We start from the raw sequence: 24,377 nt of genomic DNA on the forward strand, positions 1-24,377 counted from the left end.
CGATACGGCTGTGCTAGCCAGTCATCCGACTTACTAATGACCATCTAGACGACTGGCCTTTTTCTAACCATAGGGTTATCTGAAGTTATGCAAAAGCAAACACATTAGACAACAATAGGCGCAACAACCATAATAATAACAACAAGTGTTACAAATATAATAGAGGCAGCAAGAAAACAAGAGGACCGGCGACGACGACAACATGGTCGCCTCCACAGTCACCGTTTGCCCTATGCGAGCAATGCATACGCCCCAACGAAGTACAAAACTGAGCCCTTGGCAACAGACGCGCCGCTGCGCAGTCGTATTGGCATGAGGCCGGTCAGCCATACCGCTACTCTGTTCTGTTCCGTTCCATCGGCTACCAACGTCAACAGGTGGAGCGGGGCCTGAAGCCAAGTCGAGGCAAGTAGCGGCACAAAAATAGCAGCGAAGGCAGCAGCGTTGCATCATGCATTTGAGGTTACGCTAGCAAGGCTTGTCTACTACTAACAACGGTGGCGGATGTTGCTGTTGTTGTCGTTTGTTGCTTTTGCCTCTTGCTGCTGTTATTGTTGTTATCGTCATCTGTTACAGCCGATAGCCTGTGGTAGTGGTTTAGGTAAGACGAACTAAAAGCGAAAAAAGTGTCTAACGGCATTGATGTGGCTGGTATCCCATACCAGCGAATATATGGGATGGCCAGTAATAGACGACACAACTAACGTAACTCCCCAACTGATGCTTCTCTTTGAGGGCTCGCATCTGTGTATGCGGTTCCGACTGCTTAGAACAACTTACTACTGTTACTATCACTACTGCAGCTACTCGACGAACGGTGCAGGTGCAAGACAGGCAGGAGACAGAGGCAAACAGGTAGACGGCCAGACGCTCTTGATCAGCCAGTTGAATAAGACCGGCGGTAGTCGTTGGTTTTTGTCAAGCGCAGACTTGCCGGGCAATATACTGCCAACATGCGCTACCAGCAGAGATCCGTTCAACAGAACGGTCGACAGCTACCAACTAATAGACAAAAGCGACGAGAGCAAGTAGAGCAGCGGTAAGCTATGTGAATAGTAAACGCAGGAGTCGGAATAGTACGGCGGGCATAGACTGTCGAACGACGCTGGATTATGGGTCGCGGACCGCGCACTCAGACCATTTGCTTAGGTCCTCGAAGACGCCAACGACACTGGGTGGTAACGGGAGCATAGCAGTTCCACCGACGTTGATTATTACGGCGACCAGCGTCAATGCACGACATCGAAAAAGAGATTTCTACCGAAGCCGTTCGCTTCAATGGCAGTACCAGCAACAGGTTCAACAACGGCAATAGCGCCTGCCCGATTTGCCAGATATCTACCGGCTTCTTTTCAGCTAGTCGGGCCATACCGGTTACTGGTTTATTGCTGGAGCTTGCTGCTAGCAGCCAGGGTGATCGACTGAGAATAGGCCGAACCAGTGGGTGCTAACGCGTGTAGCTGTCGCTGATACCAGCATAAACTATACTACTACTGTTATACAAACGATATTATGACGATAACAAGGGCTAATGGCCATCTGCAGACGAGAGATGGACACGCAGACAGGCGGGCTTCGTAAACCGGTAAGAAAAACAGGTTTGTCTACTGCTACGACCATATAATTGTTAGATCTATACGATTATATTACGTTAATGCTATGGCCATGCCCTAGAAAATGTCGTTAGGCAGTTACTTAGGAGAAAAGTTACTTTTGACATAGATTTGCTTTGGAATTACCTGATATTACCTTTAAGATAAGCAATAAGATAAGCAATATGATAGAAACAACCGTTTTGTGACCTTGACATATTGCGCCGATAGTGAGCATCGCCAGGGGCCATGGTATAACATATTTGAATACTGAGTTTTATATATCTATATATCGTATAGTATATGAGTCGGTAACTGGACAGAGGGCAAAGGAAAGGAAAGGAAGGGCATGACAGACAACCTATTGGAAAGTATTTTTTACAGTGCATCTCTACCTATAGATAATATTACATACTTGATATGATAATATTACAGTACTTTGCTAAACCCAGCTACGTCATAAACCACGTCATGTAACCGTAAACTGCCCTAATTCTAATATATGTCTGTTTTATATCGGACCTATTCTGTTTCCTTCTATAGGAAAAAAGGTATGGATGTTATGCGAACATACGCCACGGGAACACTTTAAGGTGTGACTTCCAGCTTCGGATAACAAATCCATGTGGCTCCCGTTCACTAACAACCATAATTCGACGACGGAAACACTCGTATTGTTCGATGATGTCGACGAAAGAATTACACTGAAGATCGACGCTCGTCAATAAATCACTCCCTCTATCAGTATCTACGTTTAGTATCATTTGAGGTCTGAGTTCCCTAGATTGGCAGTGTGGTTAGCTGGTTGTTGAGAGTCGTATCGTACAATCAGTAACTGCACTGCCTCTTAAAGGAGCTCCCGTCAACTAAATACGATTGAGACGAAAGTATAGGCGCGCACGGATGTCGATGCGTCAGAAAAAAAGCTCTGAGGTGATGATCGAATATTGATTCATAACTTGTGTGAACTGAAGATTATAGTCATCGTAGTAGGTGTACCAGCGTTAAACGTAAGCTGTTATTGCCAACATTGTAGACGGACCTATACATGGAGAAAAATGCCACTATTTAATATTACCACGGCACTATGATTACGTACGCGTTTCTACTTTAGGCGTATAAGTCCAGTGTTTACCGTATTTAACTGCACCTCTGTATTGAATTGTATGGTATGTAAATCGAAATCTATCAAATCTAACAGGCCCATTATTCTATGCTCGCGTAGTGACACACTATTGGAACCCTTTATCGAACCAACCCCGTATTATCGTATGGATTCTCTACTAGTAAACTGTCATAAATTGGTAATGGCTGCACAAATAGGTACTATACGAAAAACGTGTGCGTGCTGTTTATCCACTGAACGAGATGATTCAGCACTTTGCCAAGAACGTCTATATGCTTTCACAATGGTAGGCGTATCTCAATAAATACGTACTCGACGAGCATATGTTCCAAATGATTAGGAAAATACCTGTGAACACGCATTCACGACGTGCAACACGCACGATTTGAAAGTAAATATATGAATAATCTTCCCTTATAAGAAGCTACTTTTGGCCATCGTCATAATATCAAGTTAGTGGAGCCGGCCATTAAATGAGACCGGTCTCAATGGTCGTGTAGACAATTCATCTACCTTTGAAAATTAACAGTACTTCATAATTGAGATTAGTTACGTTCGTATATATGAACAATAACGGTAAAAACAACAACAATGTGCTAGCTTTGATCAATAAAAAGCACGTTGCCCGTCAACATATTTATACAAAATATTTACATGAACCTTAAATGTTCGTTAGTGAACTTTCGACTGATGAACAAATCGATTAAAATGAAGACGTGGTCTATTGAGTCGTTTTGACTTAATTACGACATATCTAAGAACAGATTGGATTCTGAAACGCCGGCAGTCTGAAACCTCCGCTATGCTGTGAGCTTATCAATAACTGCTCCTGTATTTCGAGAAAACTACTAAAGACCTGTTATTTGGGTCGATGTTATTTCTATTGCCGTCGTTGATGGGCAGCCATAGCGAAATCGTAACGTGTTATTGATTCTCGTATCACAGTTACAGTAATTCAGCGAACAATTAGGCCGAATAGAGTAAAACAGTACAGAGCTTGTATCCGATGATGTTCAGTAATCGCATGTATTTTATAGTATGTACTTGCACTTGTTTTATTACATTTGTCGTGCAGTGTGTATTATATAGGGTCAACAGCTACGATAAATAAAAGCCACAGCCACAAAATCTCCCCGGTACGACCAACTTGTTTTTCAACTGCTTGCTCATGACTAGTCATGTGCAAACCTGGCGACCGACAAATGACTTCAGTATCTCTCCACGGTCGGAGTTCTATCATCTATACAAAAGGACTAATACGGGCAGTGCACGCCCAGTAAGTGGAAAAAAGTCCTCGGCGAATCTCAGCATAAATTTCTCAATACTGATTACCCAATCTACATCATAAAACAATCCAAAAGGTTTCAAGGTTACTTTGCTACCCAGCACAACCCCCTCATCGTTATCGTTGCTTTCTGACTTCCATAGCTGTTCGTTTCCCTCTTAATCAACCTTTTACTAAGGTCAGAGCCTGTATCCCCTTCAGTGCTATTACCAACCGGCGAAGCGGACGCCGGTTCTACTGGCTGTTTCATCGATGTCACCTGCTATTCGTGCTAGCTGCTTCAAACCGCTAACCGCCGACAGACTGACCATACAACCGCATACATACTCAATTTTCACCCCTTGTGTTGGTCATGCAGCGCTGGTCGTTTATAAATCGTTTCCTACCTCTGTGTTTCCTTTGATCTCAGAGCCACTTATTCAAAATTTCCCGCCACTTACTAGGTTAAGTAACTTTCCTGCTTTGGATGATGGCACGATCTGTACAAAATATAATAATAGAAAGCCCTAGTAGGGAGGAGTCGAACACGCCGAACGTCGCGGTTTTGAGCCTCATGGGAGAAACGAACTGATAGCTAGCAACTGCTGCTTGCTAGTTACTAAGCTAAATACATTTAGTCATTTGTTGATTATTCGTGAAAGTCGACCCGACGCTGCACAGGCCCATTTTGGATGCTGCTACTGCTGTTGCCATTAAAGATGTGTCGCGTTTTTTGGATGACCGTATCAGTTCTTTGATAGTATGCCGTTGTTTGGGTCGGCAGGCAATGACCGTGACAGGCTAGGATAGCCGGCAATGACTTCTAAAATGACTAATCAAGTTATTTAAGGCTAATAGGAGAAGTGATTATGCGAAGGGTGAAAGGCCACGATATTTTGCTATTGTAGATGAGTTGTAATAAGGTAATGACTCAACTCTTCCGTGAAACGTAACCTTAGAACATTACTCCGCACGTGTTCCTTATCTTACGTATGATCCTAAGAATACGACGTGCAAAGAACATAATTATTTTGATAACAAAAAAAAATCTAGGAGCTGACGTATAACCACAGAGTGACACCGAAGCTACTCAATGAGTATAGAGAAATTCTCACATGGCTTATTTGCGGTTTCGTCTAATACGTCTGTCTGCAACTGGAAAAGGATTTGTTTTCATACGTAGCTCCATGACCTAGAGTTTTTCCATCAGTAGTGTATTGGCTGCATTAGGGCAGTCGAGCCTCGCTTAAGGCAGGCGAAATCAGTGTTTTAGCACTGCATTTTCTTTGAGGGAACTTGCAAAAGAAATCTGTAAAAACGGTGTAACCGGAACTGATGATAACAATGTGGAGGACGCCAGTTACTACTAAAGCAAGCTACCAGAACATTGCATGGTGTTGCTACAATTGACGCGACAGCTGAAATCATACGTAGAGTCGTAAAACAAATCATACATTCATTTACAACGCGTATTTTTCAAGGAACATCATTTTGTTGGCTAGATTTAAATTCAACGAAGGAAAGTTATCTATTTCATGGTGCAGTGGTAATATGAGTAACGAGTTATAGGTTAAGACCTCCATTTAACTGTTTCTTCTAAATCTATTAGACAAGAAGTATTAAGTCACTTAACTTAGCTGAGATAAAATAGAGAGGTCAAAATTTATAGGAGGTTTAATGCATGTGAAAATATAGCGCTTTGTGCGATTTGAGAGAAAATATCTTTTTAATCGGACAGTAATAGTATGTTTGCTTGCTAAACGTCTTCATTAATACACGTCGAGGGAGAAGGTTAGCTTTCTTGAAAAAGATGTGTATTTGCATGGCTTATGGAAGGAACGACGCAGAAAATAACTTTTGCCCTTGGAGCGTATTAATTCAACCGAAATGATTCGCATGTACGCACCTGGATATACCAAGTGTCGCGGCATCCTGTCCCCCAAGCAGTCAGATCCAAAGATACAGCCAAAATCTGACTTCTCAACACATCTGTATTCCACATATCTTCGGCTCACTCCTACCCTATTCTCCAATGATAAAATATAGATTTATTCGGACTATTGTTGTATTTAGCCATTCAGCCGTTGAAGATAATATTACCCTACTGTATTAAACAACAATGTGTAGAGCATGGGATCAGATAGGTAAAAGATAGCTTCGTTATGTGTTATCTCTCTACGATGAAATAATCGATTAAAGATATTGTTGTATGGTTATTATCGTTATTTTTTTAGGGGTTGAGAGCACCGACTTCCATCAGTGATTGTTTTTCGATTGTTGACACAAATCCGAATAAAAAGAGCCTATGCAACGTCTGCACAATATGTATTTCAAGGTAAAAGGAATCTACGAATTTCTGCGGTTAGCTATTGAAACCAATTAAGTGAGACAAGCTCATCTGAATTTGGACTCGTCTGGAAGACGGCAATGAAAACGGCAAGTCTTCGGTGGGACCGTCTTGTGTCATGGTGAACATATGCCATTACGTGAGGTTAACTGCTGAAGCTTTAGTAGAATTCCCAGGTATACTGGTTACGAAAGGATAATCAATTCAGTCGAACAGCGACTGCTTCAGAGGTCCACAAACTGATTTGGTTGAATGACAAAAAAAAGCATTTGGCTGAGGGATCCTCTTTAAAAACACGGGACAAATCCAAGTGGATCTCAATTGCAACACCATTGACCCGTAGTTCTTTATGGTTCAAGGGTTATCTGTTAAATATTTCATTTCAGCTCGTTGCTGCACAGTTGGTGCTGCCAAGTCGATTGGTAATTGAAAATCGCTCGTATAAGATCGAAAGGTAAACAAAGCTGAACGTTTTGTTTGTTAGTGTTATCGACCGATCTTGCCACTGGTATCTGCAATAGCATAAAGGCGCGCGCCATGCTCATTAATTTCTTCAATTGTTCACACAGTAAACGACTTCCGAATGAAATACTGCTACATATGTGGCCATTTACTATTCAGAATATAGTTATGCCAGATTTGACCAGAATGCCTTAGCGATAGCTCAGTGTTGCACTCTTTTATATTCAAGCTACCGTTTGATTGCGGCATTAATGCATTGTTGGATTTAGTTCGGTCTTCAGCCACCAGGGCTGTTTCGTACCAGCTGATTAATTAGTATACAAATGCGATGTGTTGTTCTCAACCTATTTCGCTACGGATGGCTGTTATGAACAGATGCGGTACCATTCGGAACCAAATGTTCTCGGAGCATTAGATCACATATTGCTTAATTTTCGCATGAAGCGATCACTTTCATTTTAGTAACCCATTTCAATGGGCTATTCAGCATAATTGGAATGAAATCATTTAGAATATTCCGTTTTGTCTCTCCGTCTTTGAATATTGTTAAATTTATCATCATGTTTCATCGCTATTTTGCGGTTATTGACAACAGCAAGGGATTGCAAAATAAACCAATAGAGAACAAACCCACAATTAGCAATCGCACTGCTAACCCAGCGTCTGCATTGCTGACCTACGACTATCCGTTCGAAAAAGACACCATCCATTACCTATCTTAGCAAATAAATTATCCAAAACTAATTACTCGACAACAAGATGCATTCTTTCAACAGCATACCCTTGTCCCTCTGGACATACGCTGGATGGGTACGCGTTTATTAGATTGGCGACAACATGTCGGTTGACTGCAGAGCCACTGAATTTATTAATAAAAACTACAGGTTTTGCTGGACACCGACAGTTCGACCCCCTGTTCGGGACTTCCTTGAGTTCGCTACGCCTTTTTTTTTTAATGTCTGCTATATACGAATCACTTCGCATCAGCTACATGCTATTTACCTTTAGTATACATAAGGTGCAAAAGTAAACTTGCAGGTTAAACGGGCGCCGTTTCAACTGTTTTTCAAAGCTTAACTTTTTCTCACAGCAAGCTTAAACCCTTTTGGTTGGTAAGCCCAGTCTTGCCCCATGCTGTATATATGCTTGAATGATACAATAATGATAGCGCCATCACGCAATGGATAAGGAATACAACGAAAGGCTCCTTGAAGGAACAAGGCTTTTCACGTGGCCGTAGGCTTCGCCTTGCACGCAGCACTTGCCAATTTGACTAGAGGAAGAAACATTGCCGCGTTCGCATATGTTCACGAGCCATGAAGCAACTAACTGACGCCGGCAAGAGGTCTTACCGCGACGTCCTTGCTATAAAAGTACCCTGACGCTCAAAATGGCCAGAATGCATGAGTAGTCGAATAATATGCGAGCCCGTGAATAACGTGAATATGCATTAACACTAGTTTATCAAAAAAGTACTTTTTTACACCGAAATGTGAGCAATGTTATTTCTTTTTATTTTACAACATCACATGAATTAATTTACAGCTAGATTTATAAGTATGCGGTATTTTCGCCTGTTTCCATTTTTTTTTGTTGTGACACCATAATCACTGCATAATTTCGGCGGTTTCTAGGCAAATAATGGTCACACAAGAGTTAATTGCGGGTCTCCATTGGACTGAAATCTACGCTGTTAAGGAAGCTCTGTGGGGACCAAAACAGTCCGATGGTATAGAATTCGAGCTATACAGTAGTTACATTGAAATTTACTATTCAAGCTCTCTAAATTTTCGCCGAATTGCTAAAGATGAGATGATCTAACATTGTTATGATGGGAGACGACGCCTTTTCTGTTCTTTAATTCCGGTCGCCTCTCTTAATGGCTTGTTGTAATCTTGTTAGTTGTTGACAGCACAGGGTTGAGTCAATCGTTTTACCAGGCGACAGTAACTCAAAATATACTTTCTGATCCGGTTAAACACCTAACATCACTTTCTATGGCGTCAGTTTGGGCTATGCCACAGATCGTAGAGCACATTTTCTATTTGCACGTATTGTCTATGTGGCCCGTTTTCATCACCCGTGATACACCGCTTTAAAAATGGCTTGATTTCGTTGACTTTACAGTTGAGTTCCACAAATGGAAATACGATAAAGTAAATTACCTTGCGTCAATTCGTGTGGTACCGAAACATCCAGGCTTTTCACAGCCAGCCTTCTTCAATTGATTTGAAGCTGTTTGATCATGAACGTCTAGTTTCGACATGATCATGGGTCTTTCACAGCTATTTCATCAGTTTCTTTTTTGATAATTGGTGTCCATGATATGGGGAGCTTCTGTCATATCGATCAAAAGCTGTTACGATCGCCCTAAGTAATCTCAAAGCCAATTCCTTTGTGATAATGCATGGTGATCACAAATAGCATAAATGTATATGTTGATCGTAATAACATTGTGAAGTATATCGAAACTATGCTCATTTTTAAGGCGCTCTGAATAAATCTCAGCTTTCAGTTAACACCAACGCGAATCCGACTTAATAATATGTGGCTTTAAGTCCATTTAGATAGATAGATAGGCCAATACTTTTTTACAATACGGTATTCTTAGAGTATACGTGCTTTTACAGGTATGTTTCAGTGCATTAAATTGTGCAATGATGTGCGTGTTTTTAGCACAATGCATACAGCATACTGTAACATTTGTTGTCTCGATGCAGCGGCTTTCAACCTAACCTAAGGCTGGAATAAAAATACGAGCGTTTCTTGACCCACCACCACACAACTGCGGCGAACAGCTTCCGGAATGGTTACACAGTCTGCGTAACGGCGTCCGAAATTCTATAACGGGCAATTCTCAACGAACAATAGGAGACAAATTGTTCGGCCATTTGCAAACAACCCAAACATAGAATTCAGGTTTATTTCTGAGAGAGACTGGCGTTTCTCCGACGAGTGAAAAAGTAACGCTTTTCATGGCTGGAGACAACCTTTGGCATGATTCAAACAAACGACTGACTTGTATTTTTCAAATAACAAAAACGTTAGATAAAAATGAATGTGAATGAATCATTACAAACATGTATTTATAATATGACATGCGACGAAAGCTAACTAAGAACACTAGTTGTGCTTTTTTTCACCTACTTATTTACTCAGAGGACGTTGGGTTGTTCGACCACAGGTGGATACAGACACAAGGTGCTGTCACAAATCACTCCTTCGAATGCTAAGAATAAAAACTGACTTAAATTCTAATAAGAGTATTTATATTAACTAAACATATATGTATGTATAGCTCAATGTTTACTATATATATATATATATATATATCACAAAAAACTTTTGCAAATACACTGAAACTAGGCCGGTGTTACATGGGCTACATAGTAATTCATTACTTATGATGGCTGAAATCGATCGTGGCGGCCAAATCGGTATTCAATTGTTACACTAGGTATCAGATGTAGGCACAACATGGACACCTAAATTAGCACCACGGATACATTGCCCACAAACATACCTATGAAACATGTCTTGGTTCAAGAATAGTCGCGAACCCTGCTATCTGGACATTTCTGGCAGTCACGCGGAAACGCAAGCGTATCGACACTACAGCGTTACGTGGCCCATTAGGGAGGTTCGCATCGTTTACCAGGTCGGCTCACGAGTTTTTCTGAAGTGACGCCGTATGTAGTCGCGTCTGGTTCCGTTTCGTGGACGGTGTATTCCTTTGAGACAGCGTTTCCCATTTTAGCACACAAAAGATAGAAAATAAACTAACCGGCGTGCGCGACGTATCTCATTAAGACGAGATCATTAAGTAAAAATACGCATGCATGACGGCGAGCTTTTTATCGACTAGTTATCATTCGCTGAAGACGCCGGGAATCTAAATTAGAGCCGCCTTTCGACATATAGGGAAAGAAAAATATAGTGTCCAGGGTTGACGCTAGCGGGAAGGCTTAAATGGCACCCATTGGTCAACTGAGCGTTCAGTATGTGGTTTTATCCTGTGTCATGCTAGACATTTGAACAGATTGAGGCACTAGTACTGAGTGAATGATACTTATGATTTATTCATTCTTATAGTTCTGCATCCAGATATGCCGCTAAGGCTGTAAGCCTAGATGAACGTTGGCTCAATGTGTACTTTTGGTAATATAAAGAAAGGCTTTTTTTGGTAATAGCAGAACATTGCTCTAATTTAACTAATCCGCTAAGAAATGATCATAGCTAAAAACAAGGATAACAACAAAGATATGCATAATATACCTGAGAATGTACAAAATAATAAAAACGTTAGTAGAAGGAAACTGCCATTATCATTATTTTTCCAAATCACGTCAACTACTCACCAGAAATAAATACGCTGTCTCGTTTTAAAGTAGAAAAAATAAATAACAAAACAAACGTTATCGAAGTACTGGTAACAAAACAGGGGCGAAAGAGTTTTTTTAAGAAGACACAATCGGCTTAGGAGATGCCGCAGCTATATATTTCGCTATGCTGAGACGCGCCTCTTCTATCGTCCACTACTCGAATCTAATGAAAAACATACATATATCAAACGTGCATAAAGTCGACCTTGTCTTTCTAGCCTTCAGCATACACATCAGAGTCATGTTCGTTACTGGAATGTCGATAGAACAAACGTTACCACCACATCAGTTTACGGAGCCCTCGTTTCCCTTGCACCCTACCATCTATACACGTGACCAGCATGCAAACAAATAGAAACATCTTTGAAATAGTAACCTCGCATTGGCTTGAGGAGTATTCATGCCGATGCCACCGTGGGCCACGGCTATCGCTACTCAACACAAGTGCAAAACGTAACGGTCCAGAAGGGCAGGTAATATTTAAAGATGAAAGATTGGATCTAGACTAATGGACTTTGGGGAAACGTCTGTTAGCGTCAAAACGTTGTCTGTCGTGACAATTATTACCAGACGCTTTTTTGTATAGTAGAACACGATTATACACGCTTTGTGCGCTTAGGATCAGCCATCTCCTGTATACAACGGTGCTAATACAATAGGCTACCGTACAGATATATAAACCAGTAGGATAATTAAGGAACTAAGGAGTAAGGAATTAAGGAACGAGGATATTAATAGTACGTTGGCCGATGAACCGTGTCGCGGTGGAAGGTGAGGATGTGTGTGAATGGCTGAATTCTCTTTCTTTGCTCCTAGATTAAGAAAAAAAAAAAAAACTATTTTCCTTAATGAAGACTTTTTCAAAAGAAAAAAAATCCGCCGATCTCATAGCTTAACGCGAATCTTTTTTCAGCCTTCTTCTCAATGAGAGCCTACAAAGAAGTCAATTTTGTTAAGCATGAGCAGTTTCTTTAAATGAAAAACGTTATTGGAAAGATTCGTTCAAAGCAGACGTCAGCTGATTATTCTAAATTCGCTTGCCGAATCTAGCCGATAGGATTTTCATTCCAGGAAGCTTCTGTTGCATAGCCCACTTCGCAGTGTCGTCCGCTAAACTCCTTATTAAGGTCCGGCACGTCGTTTATAATATTGGCGTTACTATACATGTTTATGTTGTGGTGTGTGTCAGTCACAAATTTCTGGAACATTTTCTGTCCGTTCCTCGGCCGCTGCTCGCAGCAGTGTAGCTGCTTCTACTTTCCACTGGCTGCAGCTTATTTGCACGCCCGTAGAGCGCCGCGTGTCAAGAGTAGCCGCGCGAAACCCGGTTACTCTGACGGGTCGGTGCTAGGTCAACCCACCAGTGAAACCGTCCATTTGTTTTCAGTTAATTCTGCCGAAGTCCACGTTTTAGCAACAGCAGCTGTGATGGCGTCATCACCAGCGTCGCGTATGCTGAAGAAACGCTTAAGAAACATCGTGCTGAATATGGCCGGGCCACAGACGAAAAGCGGCTGGCTCGGTCTTTCTGGCAGGTTCCTAAATCGCAACGAAGCAACGACAATGTACATGCCCGAAGCACACTTGAGACGAGAAAATATCAAAGCTAAATTGCATTAATAGCGTTCGGGGGGACAAAAGGCCCAGAAAGTTGCCATCTGAAAACAGCAGTTGAATGTCAGTAATAGACCGCTCGTTGGCTATAAAGTAACAGCTTATGCTTAGACCATGAACTGACGCACTAAAATTAGCAGATACTGACTGAATGGGATGCAGTGATGTGGAAAATGACTCCCTGTCTATCCATCTGTGAGCCCGTTCGATACCTTGAGTTGATACTGCGGTGGCTGCTTTTCAAGCAGGACGGTGCTTACCCCCCCCCTCCCTCTCCCCCGGAAACCTACCTGAACTACTCATGAACGCACTTGCTGTCTAGAACAAACTAGAAACGAGCTGCAAGCACACAATGATTTTGCCCAAGGAGAAATGCGTCGTATAATGGGGGTTTTATCAAATTAATCAAAATTGTTATTCATAAAAAGGCATAATCAGCAGCTGCGAAAAAACGCAATCCAGCAAAATTTAATTTAATACGCGCTCTGACCACTTTGATGGTTCGATTCATACGATGGCTGATTTTCCTATTACCATATCACTCGATGCCGTAGCATTTCGAGGTGCGGCAAGGCTGATTCGAAGTGATGCTTATATCTTTGTAGAATAAAATACTTCAATTATCCATAGTATGCACATTCCTATTTTATTTGCGTGTGTAAAACTTGCTTAGCTACACCGCTTTGTAGATATGTTTTCCTCGAAACTATGGGCTCTAATTAAGGGTGCCTTCGGGCATGCATCTAGCTTCTCTGATAGTTCACTGCTGGGCGCGTGCGCCTCTCCAAAGAGCAGTTCCTGCTTATCATTAACATCTGTTCATAAACTAATAGACGTTACGAATAATCATTACACCTACCTTACGTATCTGCGTGCGCGTTGAATTCAGATACTTCTGCGTTCGGTAAATTCAATCCACAGTTTAAGTACAGCTTCGAACCAATACACCGAATGTTTGAAGAATCAGAATGGCAAGAGCATCGACTACATAATACGGCATCAATCTTTTTACCTCTTCTTGGAGAAGATTGATGCGTACATCACGTTTACGGATGCCAGATCTAACGGATCTAGGATCCACCACCATAGGAGACGTAGGCTAGCGTTTTCAAATGTGCATTAATGAAATTGCGTCAAATTCACACGTTCATTTGTGTTTAACCATGCGATTTCTGCTAACGTATTTGTAAATGTAAAACCTAATGTATATACATGATAACATGGGAAGCGGGGCTCCCGCAGTTCAGGAAACGAACAGGATAGCTTAAGAAAGCTTGGCTATCCAACAAATTGGCTAAGTTGCTTATTAAATCTGATGGGGATATGTATAGTTATTGTGAATGCGACTCCCCATAGGGACAGCGTAAACAATCTTATCTGATCAATTATGAAATTACGTGAACTAACACTTCATTCGCTGACCATCAAGTTTGGTGATTGGAAACAGGAACAATAACGGCAGTTGTATTGACTTGCAATTGTCCATACGGATTAAACTGTTGTCATTTCTTTGTAATCACTGAACTCGTATTTAGATAAGGCACTTTCGCCATCTAGAAATGAACTAACGGGACAACGATATATTGGTAGGATAAAAGTTCGGCCCGTGTAAATCAATAGCCAAAATCTTGCAGACGTCAGACAGACAAGCTTAGAACAAAGCGACAAGAGAGTTCATTCAGAATGAGCGGGATCGTATTTGGGAAAAAAAAAGTGTTTCTTGTACAGAGAAAGGTAAAAAAACAGAGGTAAAACATTTCAATTGAATAGTATTATCATCAATATAACATAGGAATGTAAGAATAATAATCAACTATTTCTCCTCCCGAAGCCGGTGGCGTGTCTGTGAAAAGCCGAAACTTTTTTTTTTGTAATAGTAGCTAATTTCATAATAAAGTTAGGTGACTATATAATAAGTTAAGATAACCACTTCACTGTAGTTCTTCTCGCTTCCTGATAAACATCGCGTCTAAACTACATCCTCATGAATTTTTTTCGTAACGGTAGCACTTGGTAACAACGAAACACTTGACCTTTATGGCTAATTCGTATAGGGGGGGGGGGGTGTTCGATTAGGAAGATGATCCATGAAAAACGGTAGACATAATATACAAGTACTTAGCATTGAGATTATCTTTAGTATTAAAAAAATCAATCAAGTAATCAATAACAAACGTTAGGCATCCCTCATAGTTGGGTCGATGTGAATAAAAATCTTTTTATCCATATAATTTTTTTAGTGCCACTCACTCGGTGATGTTTCTGGAATTAGTACACGCTGATTTTACTTGACCATCCTGACGTCTATCCTGAAATGATACTTGTCTACTGCGTCGCCAAACCACAGTACCGTAGCACCGTATGTAAGGCCACCGAGACCAATAAAAAGGCGAACCGAATTGCGTCGTCGACGTATTTTCGCTCCCCATGGCGCGCCCAATTAATCCTATCATATCCTAGCTTGTTTGACTGCAGATTACTTTTTTAATTTGTCATATACAATCAAATACAGTGGAACATGACAACAGGTTGTACTTCCTAGCGTTTCGCTTCGCGATTTCGCGTATTCGATGCACTAACGCGAAAAGATGGCTTTGCAGAAACACTACTACTTTTTCTAGCACTGAGCGTTTTTCTAGCACTTAGCGTTTCTCTATTCGTTTAGCAGCACGACGTTTTTTACTGCTGTTCTTTTTCGTTATTTCTAAGCAAAAGCCGGCTTAGCGCCGGCAAACATTTTAAATTTTCATACTGCTACACAACTCGCTTCTCCAGTTGTTCGGTTCTGCCCGTCTTGAAAGCCGCCACCATGGCGTCACGGGTCTCGTCAGACCTTTGACATACACTACTACAGTTTAACTCAGACGCGTCACGCGCAGCCGGGTGAACCTTACCAACTAACAATGCTGCTAATAATGACCACATACTAACAGGCTTGTGATAGTTGTTACTTTTTGTCAATTTATTTGACAAAAAAATAGCGCGCGTTTGCACAATAAAACAGAAGGTCAGAAATTTCCACCGGTTCTGGACGCAGCTTACAGTTCGCGTTAAGCGCTAACCATAAGGAACTGGGTAATATACTTACACCTTTTTTTTTTTTAAATAGATACCGTCGTATGCAATCTTACTGCATTTACTTGTGTGCATTTAAATGTGGTCAATGCTTTAAGGCCAGCATGTGATGCGTAAGCTTAGAGCGAAAAAACGAAAGCCGGAAACATAGATCGTCCAAACTTGTTTTCTATCGAATTTGACATACATCCATATAAATACTAGCAAACCCATTTAATAAGAGGCGTTATAGGCTCTACATGCGTGGCTGCGTCAGTCCGCACTTCTTCGTGACGACTGGGAAAACTATTCACTCCTGCTTAATTCCAGTAACCTATAGTAAATCTTTTTCGAATTCATTATACGGGCGATGCGGTTGAGTTGTGCAAACCGCAATTATGGAAGGAGAAAGAAAATCACTTGGGGGCAGTAAAAATAAAAATGGGAAGCAGAAAGGTGTCCTGCCGGTAAATCAATGTTTACAAGTCTCCAGCATTCGTTCTAACAGGGAACAAGTATATTCGACAAAACAATGCTGATAAAACGGGTATTGAAATCAAGCTAATAACAAACTATTACCTGTCACTACACAACAGTAAAAATAATATAAAACGCTTTTAAAAGCGTTGCTAGGGTTGCTGGGACAGGGCCCTACAATATAATATTACGTTGTTTTTCCTGCAGTGTAACCTAAACCGCACAAGATCTCACATAGGTCGCACTAGCCCTCATGATGAGATGCGTGTATTTTCGAAATTTACTTGAACCTCTGCATTTTGCCTCAATGGTTTCTCCAAACCGGAAACGAGTATCCGGGATCTGGTCGGAAATCCATCACATAGTATAATCACCCATCGAACCATCGTGCGTATGTTTTTTTGTTCTTTAATATAAACCGCGTCCATTAAACATTCATTCATCCAGGCGGCTGCAGATAAAGTCGGAACGTATTTGCGCTTTGAACGTATGGCACCTTGCCAACTTACTGCTAATATCATGCCATACGAAATACGGCCAGACATTAGTTATCTTAAACAAATACGATTAAATAAAGTGAATAATAATGAGCAGAGTCCAGATAACTACAGGTTCTTCTGTTACTATTGCTTTAGGCGGGACGCCACCGCCTAATCATGCGTCTCCGAGACCGTAAAAATGTAAAAAAGTACCAAATGAATACATGCGTGAGTCGAGCGATCATTATCGATAGCGAGTGTTATCTTCACATTAACTATACATTCGAATACATTTTCATACGGGCGTCAGGTCTGGTGGCCTTGCTAGACTCGCCTACACACGCACTCATCGACCATGAGACTGCGACCTCGTCAATAATGATTCGAGACCTGCTATTATATACGGCAAAGTGCACAAGCGTCTGAAGGTATCCAGTTGAAACTTGGTCTTTTGTTGAATACTATTACTTTCTACTCATGCTACAATAGCTCAGCAGCAGCAGCAGCAACAATTCAGCGGGCATTATCAATTCGATTTTCCAACGAAATCTCCCATCTCCTAACACTGCTTCCGTAAGCACTGTTTCGAAATCCGTTCATTTCGAACGCATCAATGGTAAACTGCTGCCATACCTTGGCTGTTATAATTACAAGCGCTTTTAGCTCTATAGGAATCGAGCTTCCGGTTATAAGATATGAATTGATTGGCGCCTCCCTGCATTAGCCGTAGCTGCTGCAGTGTACAGGACGTTCCATGGTTCATTCGCAGGCTACCCCAAAAAGCATACGGAGTGTTCGGCCATCCCGAACGAGCAACACATGCGGACCGATCAGGACCGATATTCGAAAACGCTTCTACATTGCAACGCATTGGTGCAACGAACTAATTGTTTCGCTTCTTGGTTGGCACCTTTAAATGGAGCTGTTTGTATCGATCGGGAGATTAATTAACATCGATTGATATTGCAACAGTAATATTAAGACCACTCGCCGATATGAGAACTCGGCTGATCTTCGAAACGACGCTAGTGGCAAAATTAAACATCGACCTGGATCTATAGAATGCGAAATTCTAATTACTTACCAGAAAAGCATCAGTAGTAAGGCACAGAGGCCCCGTTTGCGTCGTAGATCCAATCTCATCCTGGTCCCACTATAGATTTGATGGCAATAACCGGGATCACACCTCACTGCGAGCTAGCTTTCCGGTTATTTCAACACTCACTGCGACACATTCACAAAGCAAGGGCTCGTTTTTATGGGAAGAATCGTAGTACACTATACGTTGTGGCTTTTATGCAGCAGCACTTCAACAAGCAATGAGAAGAACAAGTGCTGCTCGTCGTCCCTTTTTGCCGTCCTTAAACAGTTGATCTTGGCGGCGAGAACATTTGAACAACCCCAACTAATCACATGGAAATTTTCATGGCACATCTTCTCAACACATAGCCGGCGCTTCCCAGTATCTTGCTTCGTGTTCGAGAAACGAACGTCGAACCTATTTCCGTCAGATTTCACTGAGTATAATTCGTTGAATAATCCAGCAACACTCAGCAGTGTTTGACTGACGATTGAATTTTGGCGAAATCAATTTTCGAACTGAGCTACCTTAAAGATGAGCTTTGTGTTCATGCTTAGTTTACTCACGACAGATTTCTCACCTTCTATATCATTTTAATGCAGGCAGATAGAGACACAGACGGATACACACACACACACACACACACACACACACACACACACACGCACATACATATGCTGAAAGTCTGCCTTTAGCACCAGTGTTGCTTGACGCTCCTGGTTCAATCGAACAGCAACAGCTGACACGGGCTACCTGGTCAGAGAATAAAACTGCAAGCCATCAGACTCCGAGAAGCCGGAAGTGTTCGAGCACCAGATTTTCAAATCGAACTCTAACTCTGACGGTTTCAACGTTTGCCTTTCGGTGACTGCAATACGTTAAGAGTTTCATTGGCACATCCTTGGCCTCTGAGGAGCACTATGTTTAGCTTTATGGTAGATTGGAGAAAAGCATCTTTCTTTTCACTCTGCAAGCTCAGTTCGAATTTGATTGAGTCAAGACAGCTGTTCTAATGATGTAAAGATGTGTCTAAATACGAAATGACCTCATATATTTAATCTGGAGTTTGACAGAAACCATTGAACATGATAGTGTGCTTCGTATCCTCATCACCCTGTCGAAATCTCTGTTGTGGCAGTCCTTGTCCGTATCGTTTTTATCATGCTTTCGTGATAATATCTGCTGGCCACCGCTACTCAGCGTAGAACTGCACTCTCTCGTCTCAGTCAGCGAATACCAGACAATACAAACAGCATTAGCCAGCACTTCGGCTCACTTGGTCGTTCGAGCCAGTCGCCCAGCCACTCAGTGGTAGGCGGTGATACTTTAGCGGCAAGCGGGCGCCAACGCCGAATAGTCCGCACAAATAGTATAGAAACAGCCTTTCACAGCAGAACACTACGGAGGATACACGAATTCATGACGATTTTTACTGCAGCAGTACATTCACGGCTGTTTCTGCTGTATCAGGAATGGGCCGAACACCCGTACTACCTTTGTTACTTGCTACGCCAGACTCCGCTGGAATGTCGCCTATCACTAGCTTCACTAACGCGGACACTCCTCGATGCAATTCTTTCCACTGCTTCCAACTCTGCTTGGTTCACTAGTAGTCCTAGGGCAGTATTGAAACGAACGACGAATAAGCAAAGCACTGTGCTGTAAGATAGCGATCGTGGTGTTGCGAGAGGCGAGCAAGGTCTAATCAGTTCCATTTGGTTTGAATTTGGGCGGGCTTAGGGGATCCATGCTGCATTGAGGCGCCGAAGACCGTTCAAGCGGTCGACGCACGTGAATACAGAAACGGCAACGGGAAATTTACTTTTTTGAATGCTACGAAACGTAAGACAATATGTGTTCCTGCGTGTGGATAGGAGGGCGTGCGGTGTCTTAATGACTAAATGCATCGAACCGGCCAGCAAGTGGATGAACATTTGTTGACTACTTAGAATTGGGGAGAGACCCAGTGTGGGAGAAGGCTTATCGTTCGCTAAGTGGGTAAATGCGGCAAGCATGGGTGGGGGTATTTAGAAATTGGCGCGAAAGAAAGCTAGTAACACTAACAACATGCGAAGTGAATCTATGAAACGGAATTAGGTGATTAACGCATTCCATAATGTAGTGGTAGTTAGATATGCAATCTGTGGAGAGCATGAAGAGAATTAGAATTGCGGTTAGCCTGCCCCGAGTATTACGTGCGCTTCTATAAAATATGGCTACTGCCTTTTGATCGACTGTTGTAAAGCTACTGTATACAGAACTATCGCAGGGTAGTGTATTATAGCTCTAGGTTGCCCAGTGCCCAGTCGCGGTAATAGCTTTGTGGCTTACGTATTTGCATGCTAATCGCCGAGCTTCGAAGTCGGGCACAGACAGAGCCATGGTTCATTTTGTGCTGGAAGCCAAGCGTGCTATGGAATGTCTAGCGGGGGTACCAGACGGAAAAAAAACTCGTGTTATGGAACTCTTGTATGAATTTGTAGCAAAAGTCAAAGGTAATTCAGTTATCTAAAGCATTATTTAAAAGAAAATTGCAACGTTATGGTGTTTCATGAATTAAGGACCGATGAAAAAACGAAACCAAATAGAGAAGTTATTTGCCTGGCAAGCTAGATGTTTATCATTCGATTTCTGGCACAGTTATGATCATCGCCGCTTTTAAAAGCAGTAATAATATGCAATCTTGGTCGGTATATGTTTGTTGACTATTATTATTTTAATTATTACTAATTACTACTTTTGACTGTAAAGAAAGTAGAGTAGAAATATAAATTTCACAAAGCATGCTCATATAATTAACATTTATTATATGGGCCCAAGTTTATACGAAATAATGTAGCGGAACTCTCGATATCGCAAGTCTTCTGAGACCTTCATTATTTGAATATCGGTGCGTATCGACATGTTAATCCATAAGACCTTACGTATGCACGGCCCGACCGCAGTAGCGACAAACGCGTACTTTTCTTTTGATAGCAGGCTTTTGGTTTTTCACTGCAGCATGTTATGCGAGTTAAACGCAAAAAGTAAAGCAACTCCAATAAGGCCCACTCTGACTAACCCTTTTACTATACCGATGCTGTACCGAAGGGTTGACTACAAGGACTGCGTGTACAAGAATGTATAAATAAAAATGATGTAAAAAATTGTAGTGTGTAACGTTGGCTATGAAGAGGATTCTGTGCTAATAATAGATAGCAATCATAGATCAAAACACAATCGAATAGCTTGCAATAGCCATTTTAGCGTATTGGACTCCTTTCACACGAGTTGTAGTGTGCGCCCTAGCCGATCTTTATGAAGAAATATCAGGCATCCTCGCGTTCGTGTTATTCTTGGTTTTTTGTGCTAATACTTCCGAAAGATATTAGCTATGGCGAAATCGTCGTTTTTTTCTTAATTTATCTGCGAACCCCCTGGGGGAGCCAAAGGTGGATAAGGAAGCTCACCTATATATCAATGAAGTCATATAGGTCGCGCATCTAGTAACGGACTATGCGAACACAATGGAACACGTCAATTTTTCGAGGTTTACATCGCAGTGTTTTAGGACGACGGACACGTCAGCGTTCAGACGTGAGGTTTCATGAGTCGACAATGGCTCACCCTGGAATACCATCGCAACGTACAGATTATCCGGCAAGTGGTTTCGTTAATCCGCTTCATTTTTTTAATGCAAATATACTGCACATGTGGAATAAGAAGGATTAAAAAAAGATGAATGGAGTCTCCATGATATCGGTTAGCCTTAGGCTTGTTTGGCAATAGGCATTTTTTCACCGTTATACGCTCGATTTCGAAAAATACTAGGATTTGCATACACTTTGTATAGTAAATATTGAAATGGAAAACAGCCCATTACACAGAAGCATTTACGATGGTAGCATTCAGTTGTCCATCGAATCTTTGTACCCGTTTATAAACGTGCGTCTCGAATATTCCATTTAATTCCACTTGAGGATTCCATTTTTTAGTTCCGCCATTGTCTGCAAGCGATTGCAGAGGAACTGCTTACAGCCATGACTGGCAAGAAATGATTGTACCTCCAAAATGAGTGCGCCATCAGGATTATAATTCAATGTTAAACAACCCCGGTCGATGTTAAATCAATGTATGTCTATATCTTTATTAGGCCGTTGGGAACTAGTACGCGGTAGACCGTTAATGTGAAAATCAGATCTCCAACAAAGGGGTAGTACTGTTGAATGTCGAAGCCATTCAAAACCAAGAGTAGATAAATTTAGGTAAAATTAGGATTTTTGCAGATAACGACCTTGAGTCAATTGTTTCGGTCTCCTCTCTGTTCGAGATAAAAAGCTACAATAAGGTCGACCAGTTGCACGATTTCTATGAGTTATATCTATTAGTTTAAAAGTCTAAGATTTTAGAGCGAATTTATCTGTCTACTCTGTCTATTTGTCTACCTATCTATCGGTAAACCTTTGCTAAAGTAATCATGATTTTTAGAAAGGTAAAACGTTTCATCGCTAACAGTGACTGTAACAATAAGTCCAGGCATTAATCAGCTTTCTGTAGTCCTAATGAAGATAATTTTACGTTGTGGGTATTATGGACAGAATTCTCGGTCCGGCTGAACTCGAAATAGTTGAGGACGATGAGACAGCAGGGAAAGTGCTTACTAAACGTCCATTGCGGGCGTAAAATCGGCATGGTCATATAACGTCTAAACCAAGTGTTAAGCTCATCGTTGCAGAAAAACTTGTAACGTTAAGCAGTGAAACTACGATTTCTGACTCTCAATTGATTACGGCAATGGCTGTGACGAGGACGAGTTCTGCCGATAGCAGTAGTTTATTTAGGTTTGATAAGCGTAGGGGTATGAACTAAGCATACGAATGGCATATTAGGCTATCTAGGTATACAATTTATCCTTATTGCGTATGGTAAGAGGTCGTCTGCTCAGTAATACTGAATCGGTTCAGTGTAACATAGGTCTAATTACCATAACACAAGTATAATGATGTTAATATTCAAGTGTTCGTTGACCGGCGTCAATCGAAGGTGTAATGTGTTTTGTGATACCTTTGGGTTCCGTAGCGGGGTTCAGGCAGTCGCTATTTGAATTCTGCTTCGAACTAAATTTGAGAACACTTAATACTTGGTGTAGTATAAATTGATATTATTCTTGTATTTGCCCCATATTAAGCGTATTTAACGGTTTATCATCTAAGTACTCAGTATTCGCCTGCAAAATAGTCGCCCTTTCTATGCAGACGAAGTTGGGCACCCTGAAATCTTCTGTATGCTTTACTATGATATGCATATATATATATATGGACTGATGCGATCTGTACGTATGATACAGGGCGGACGTGAGCCAATGGACCGCAGCTGCTGGATCTTTTTTTTAGCTTACGTTGAAGATTTCGCTGCAGCAAGAATTTTGTGCATAGTCTAGTCACGTGACTGGGTCAAGCTGATTAATAAACATTTGAAGAAATTAAGGAATTAAATATCGTGATACTACTGTCTCGCTGCCGACAGTCCTGAGAAACATGGAGTTTGTAAGTAGCACTTAGAACTTCTGTCCTTCAGAAACTAGAATATCACAGCGGTGATGAAGTCCTGGCAGAATATCAAACAGTCTAAAATATATACCCAGTAGTTGCGCAAATTTAGCAACAGTGAACTTATCACTGAGAACTAATAGTGTGATAAGACGGCCTGGTTCTCAGCGAAATGCATGTCTTGAAGTGTGGACATCGAAATCGCCCTCTAACTCAATGCATAGTCTATAAACTTCACAGTAATCTTATTTTCCAAACTGATGTCTCGTTAGCGTCAAATATAGTCGATTGCAATGCAATAAAGCAAACCGAATAAGCTTCAATCAAATGATAGTTAGACCTTGAATTATCGTATGAAGTTCGATCAGTGTATAGTGACTTTACGCTCACAGTATTAGGTCATGATAAGCAATGTTTACGAATCCAATGTCCTACTTCTACTCCAGGAGGGAAACTCTGTCAAATGCATGATGGAGCAGATGGAATTGTGCATGTCTGAATCTCATAAAGATCCGACTTCATTCGAAGCCGAATGGACATCGGAGCGACTTGATGAAATTGAGATCACGAAAGGTCAGGTTTGCGTTTTGCTTCGATAGGACTATCTCAGTTTCGGATTCAGCTGAAACCAGTTGGGGCATAAAGCCGTTAGGGCAGGTCAAAAGCAGGTTAAGCACTGCACGGGACGGTAGTGCGCAAAGTGAAAGAATTTGTTCAGCTTGGCAGCTTCTTAATTTCGTATGATATTAGCTTACCCCCCCCCCCCATGTCGAACTATTAGTGATTGAATCTGCAAAAAATTGGTTAGTGTAACTAGATAAAGTTGTTTGAAAAAGTTATTCATGTTTAAGTATTAATCACATCTACTCCTCATCAACGTATCGTAGCACGCGTCTCGTGTCGCCAGTATCAGGTTTCCGAACGAGATCAGACTACTTAAAAGTTTTCGAACAGAATAGCACTATAAATTA

The 24,377-nt window shown here is 41.4% G+C and overlaps 2 protein-coding genes across 11 annotated transcripts in view; one reads left to right on the forward strand and one right to left on the reverse strand.

The window, feature by feature from the left end:
- The window catches only part of LOC111272021 (uncharacterized), a 52,001-nt gene extending 33,523 nt beyond the window's left edge, over window positions 1–18,478 (reverse strand). For 2 of the 6 annotated variants that reach the window (XR_002687273.2, XM_022853154.2), the window contains exon 1: window positions 17,882–18,456. Coding sequence is in view for 5 of the 6 variants with exons in the window: in XM_022853154.2 (XP_022708889.1) it covers window positions 17,882–17,940 (59 nt within the window). In the remaining variant the exon portion in view is untranslated. Of the gene's footprint in view, window positions 1–17,881 lie in introns of all 6 variants that reach the window. The other 4 variants (XM_022853186.2, XM_022853176.2, XM_022853168.2 and 1 more) reach the window with 4 other exon arrangements.
- A 1,352-nt stretch (window positions 18,479–19,830) lies between these two features.
- The window catches only part of LOC111272041 (acid-sensing ion channel 4-A), a 12,911-nt gene continuing 8,364 nt past the window's right edge, over window positions 19,831–24,377 (forward strand). Inside the window, exons 1-3 of one of the 5 annotated variants that reach the window (XM_086973149.1) lie at window positions 19,831–20,373; window positions 23,205–23,403; window positions 23,853–23,979. In XM_086973149.1, the coding sequence (XP_086829275.1) occupies window positions 23,959–23,979 (21 nt within the window). In that variant the 5' untranslated portion in view covers window positions 19,831–20,373; window positions 23,205–23,403; window positions 23,853–23,958. The remainder of the gene's footprint in view (window positions 20,374–23,204; window positions 23,404–23,852; window positions 23,980–24,377) is intronic. The other 4 variants (XM_086973140.1, XM_086973135.1, XM_086973138.1 and 1 more) reach the window with 4 other exon arrangements.

Source organism: Varroa jacobsoni, unplaced genomic scaffold, assembly GCF_002532875.2.
Source record: "Varroa jacobsoni isolate VJ856 unplaced genomic scaffold, vjacob_1.0 scaffold_182, whole genome shotgun sequence".
Taxonomy (NCBI): Eukaryota; Metazoa; Arthropoda; class Arachnida; order Mesostigmata; family Varroidae; genus Varroa; species Varroa jacobsoni.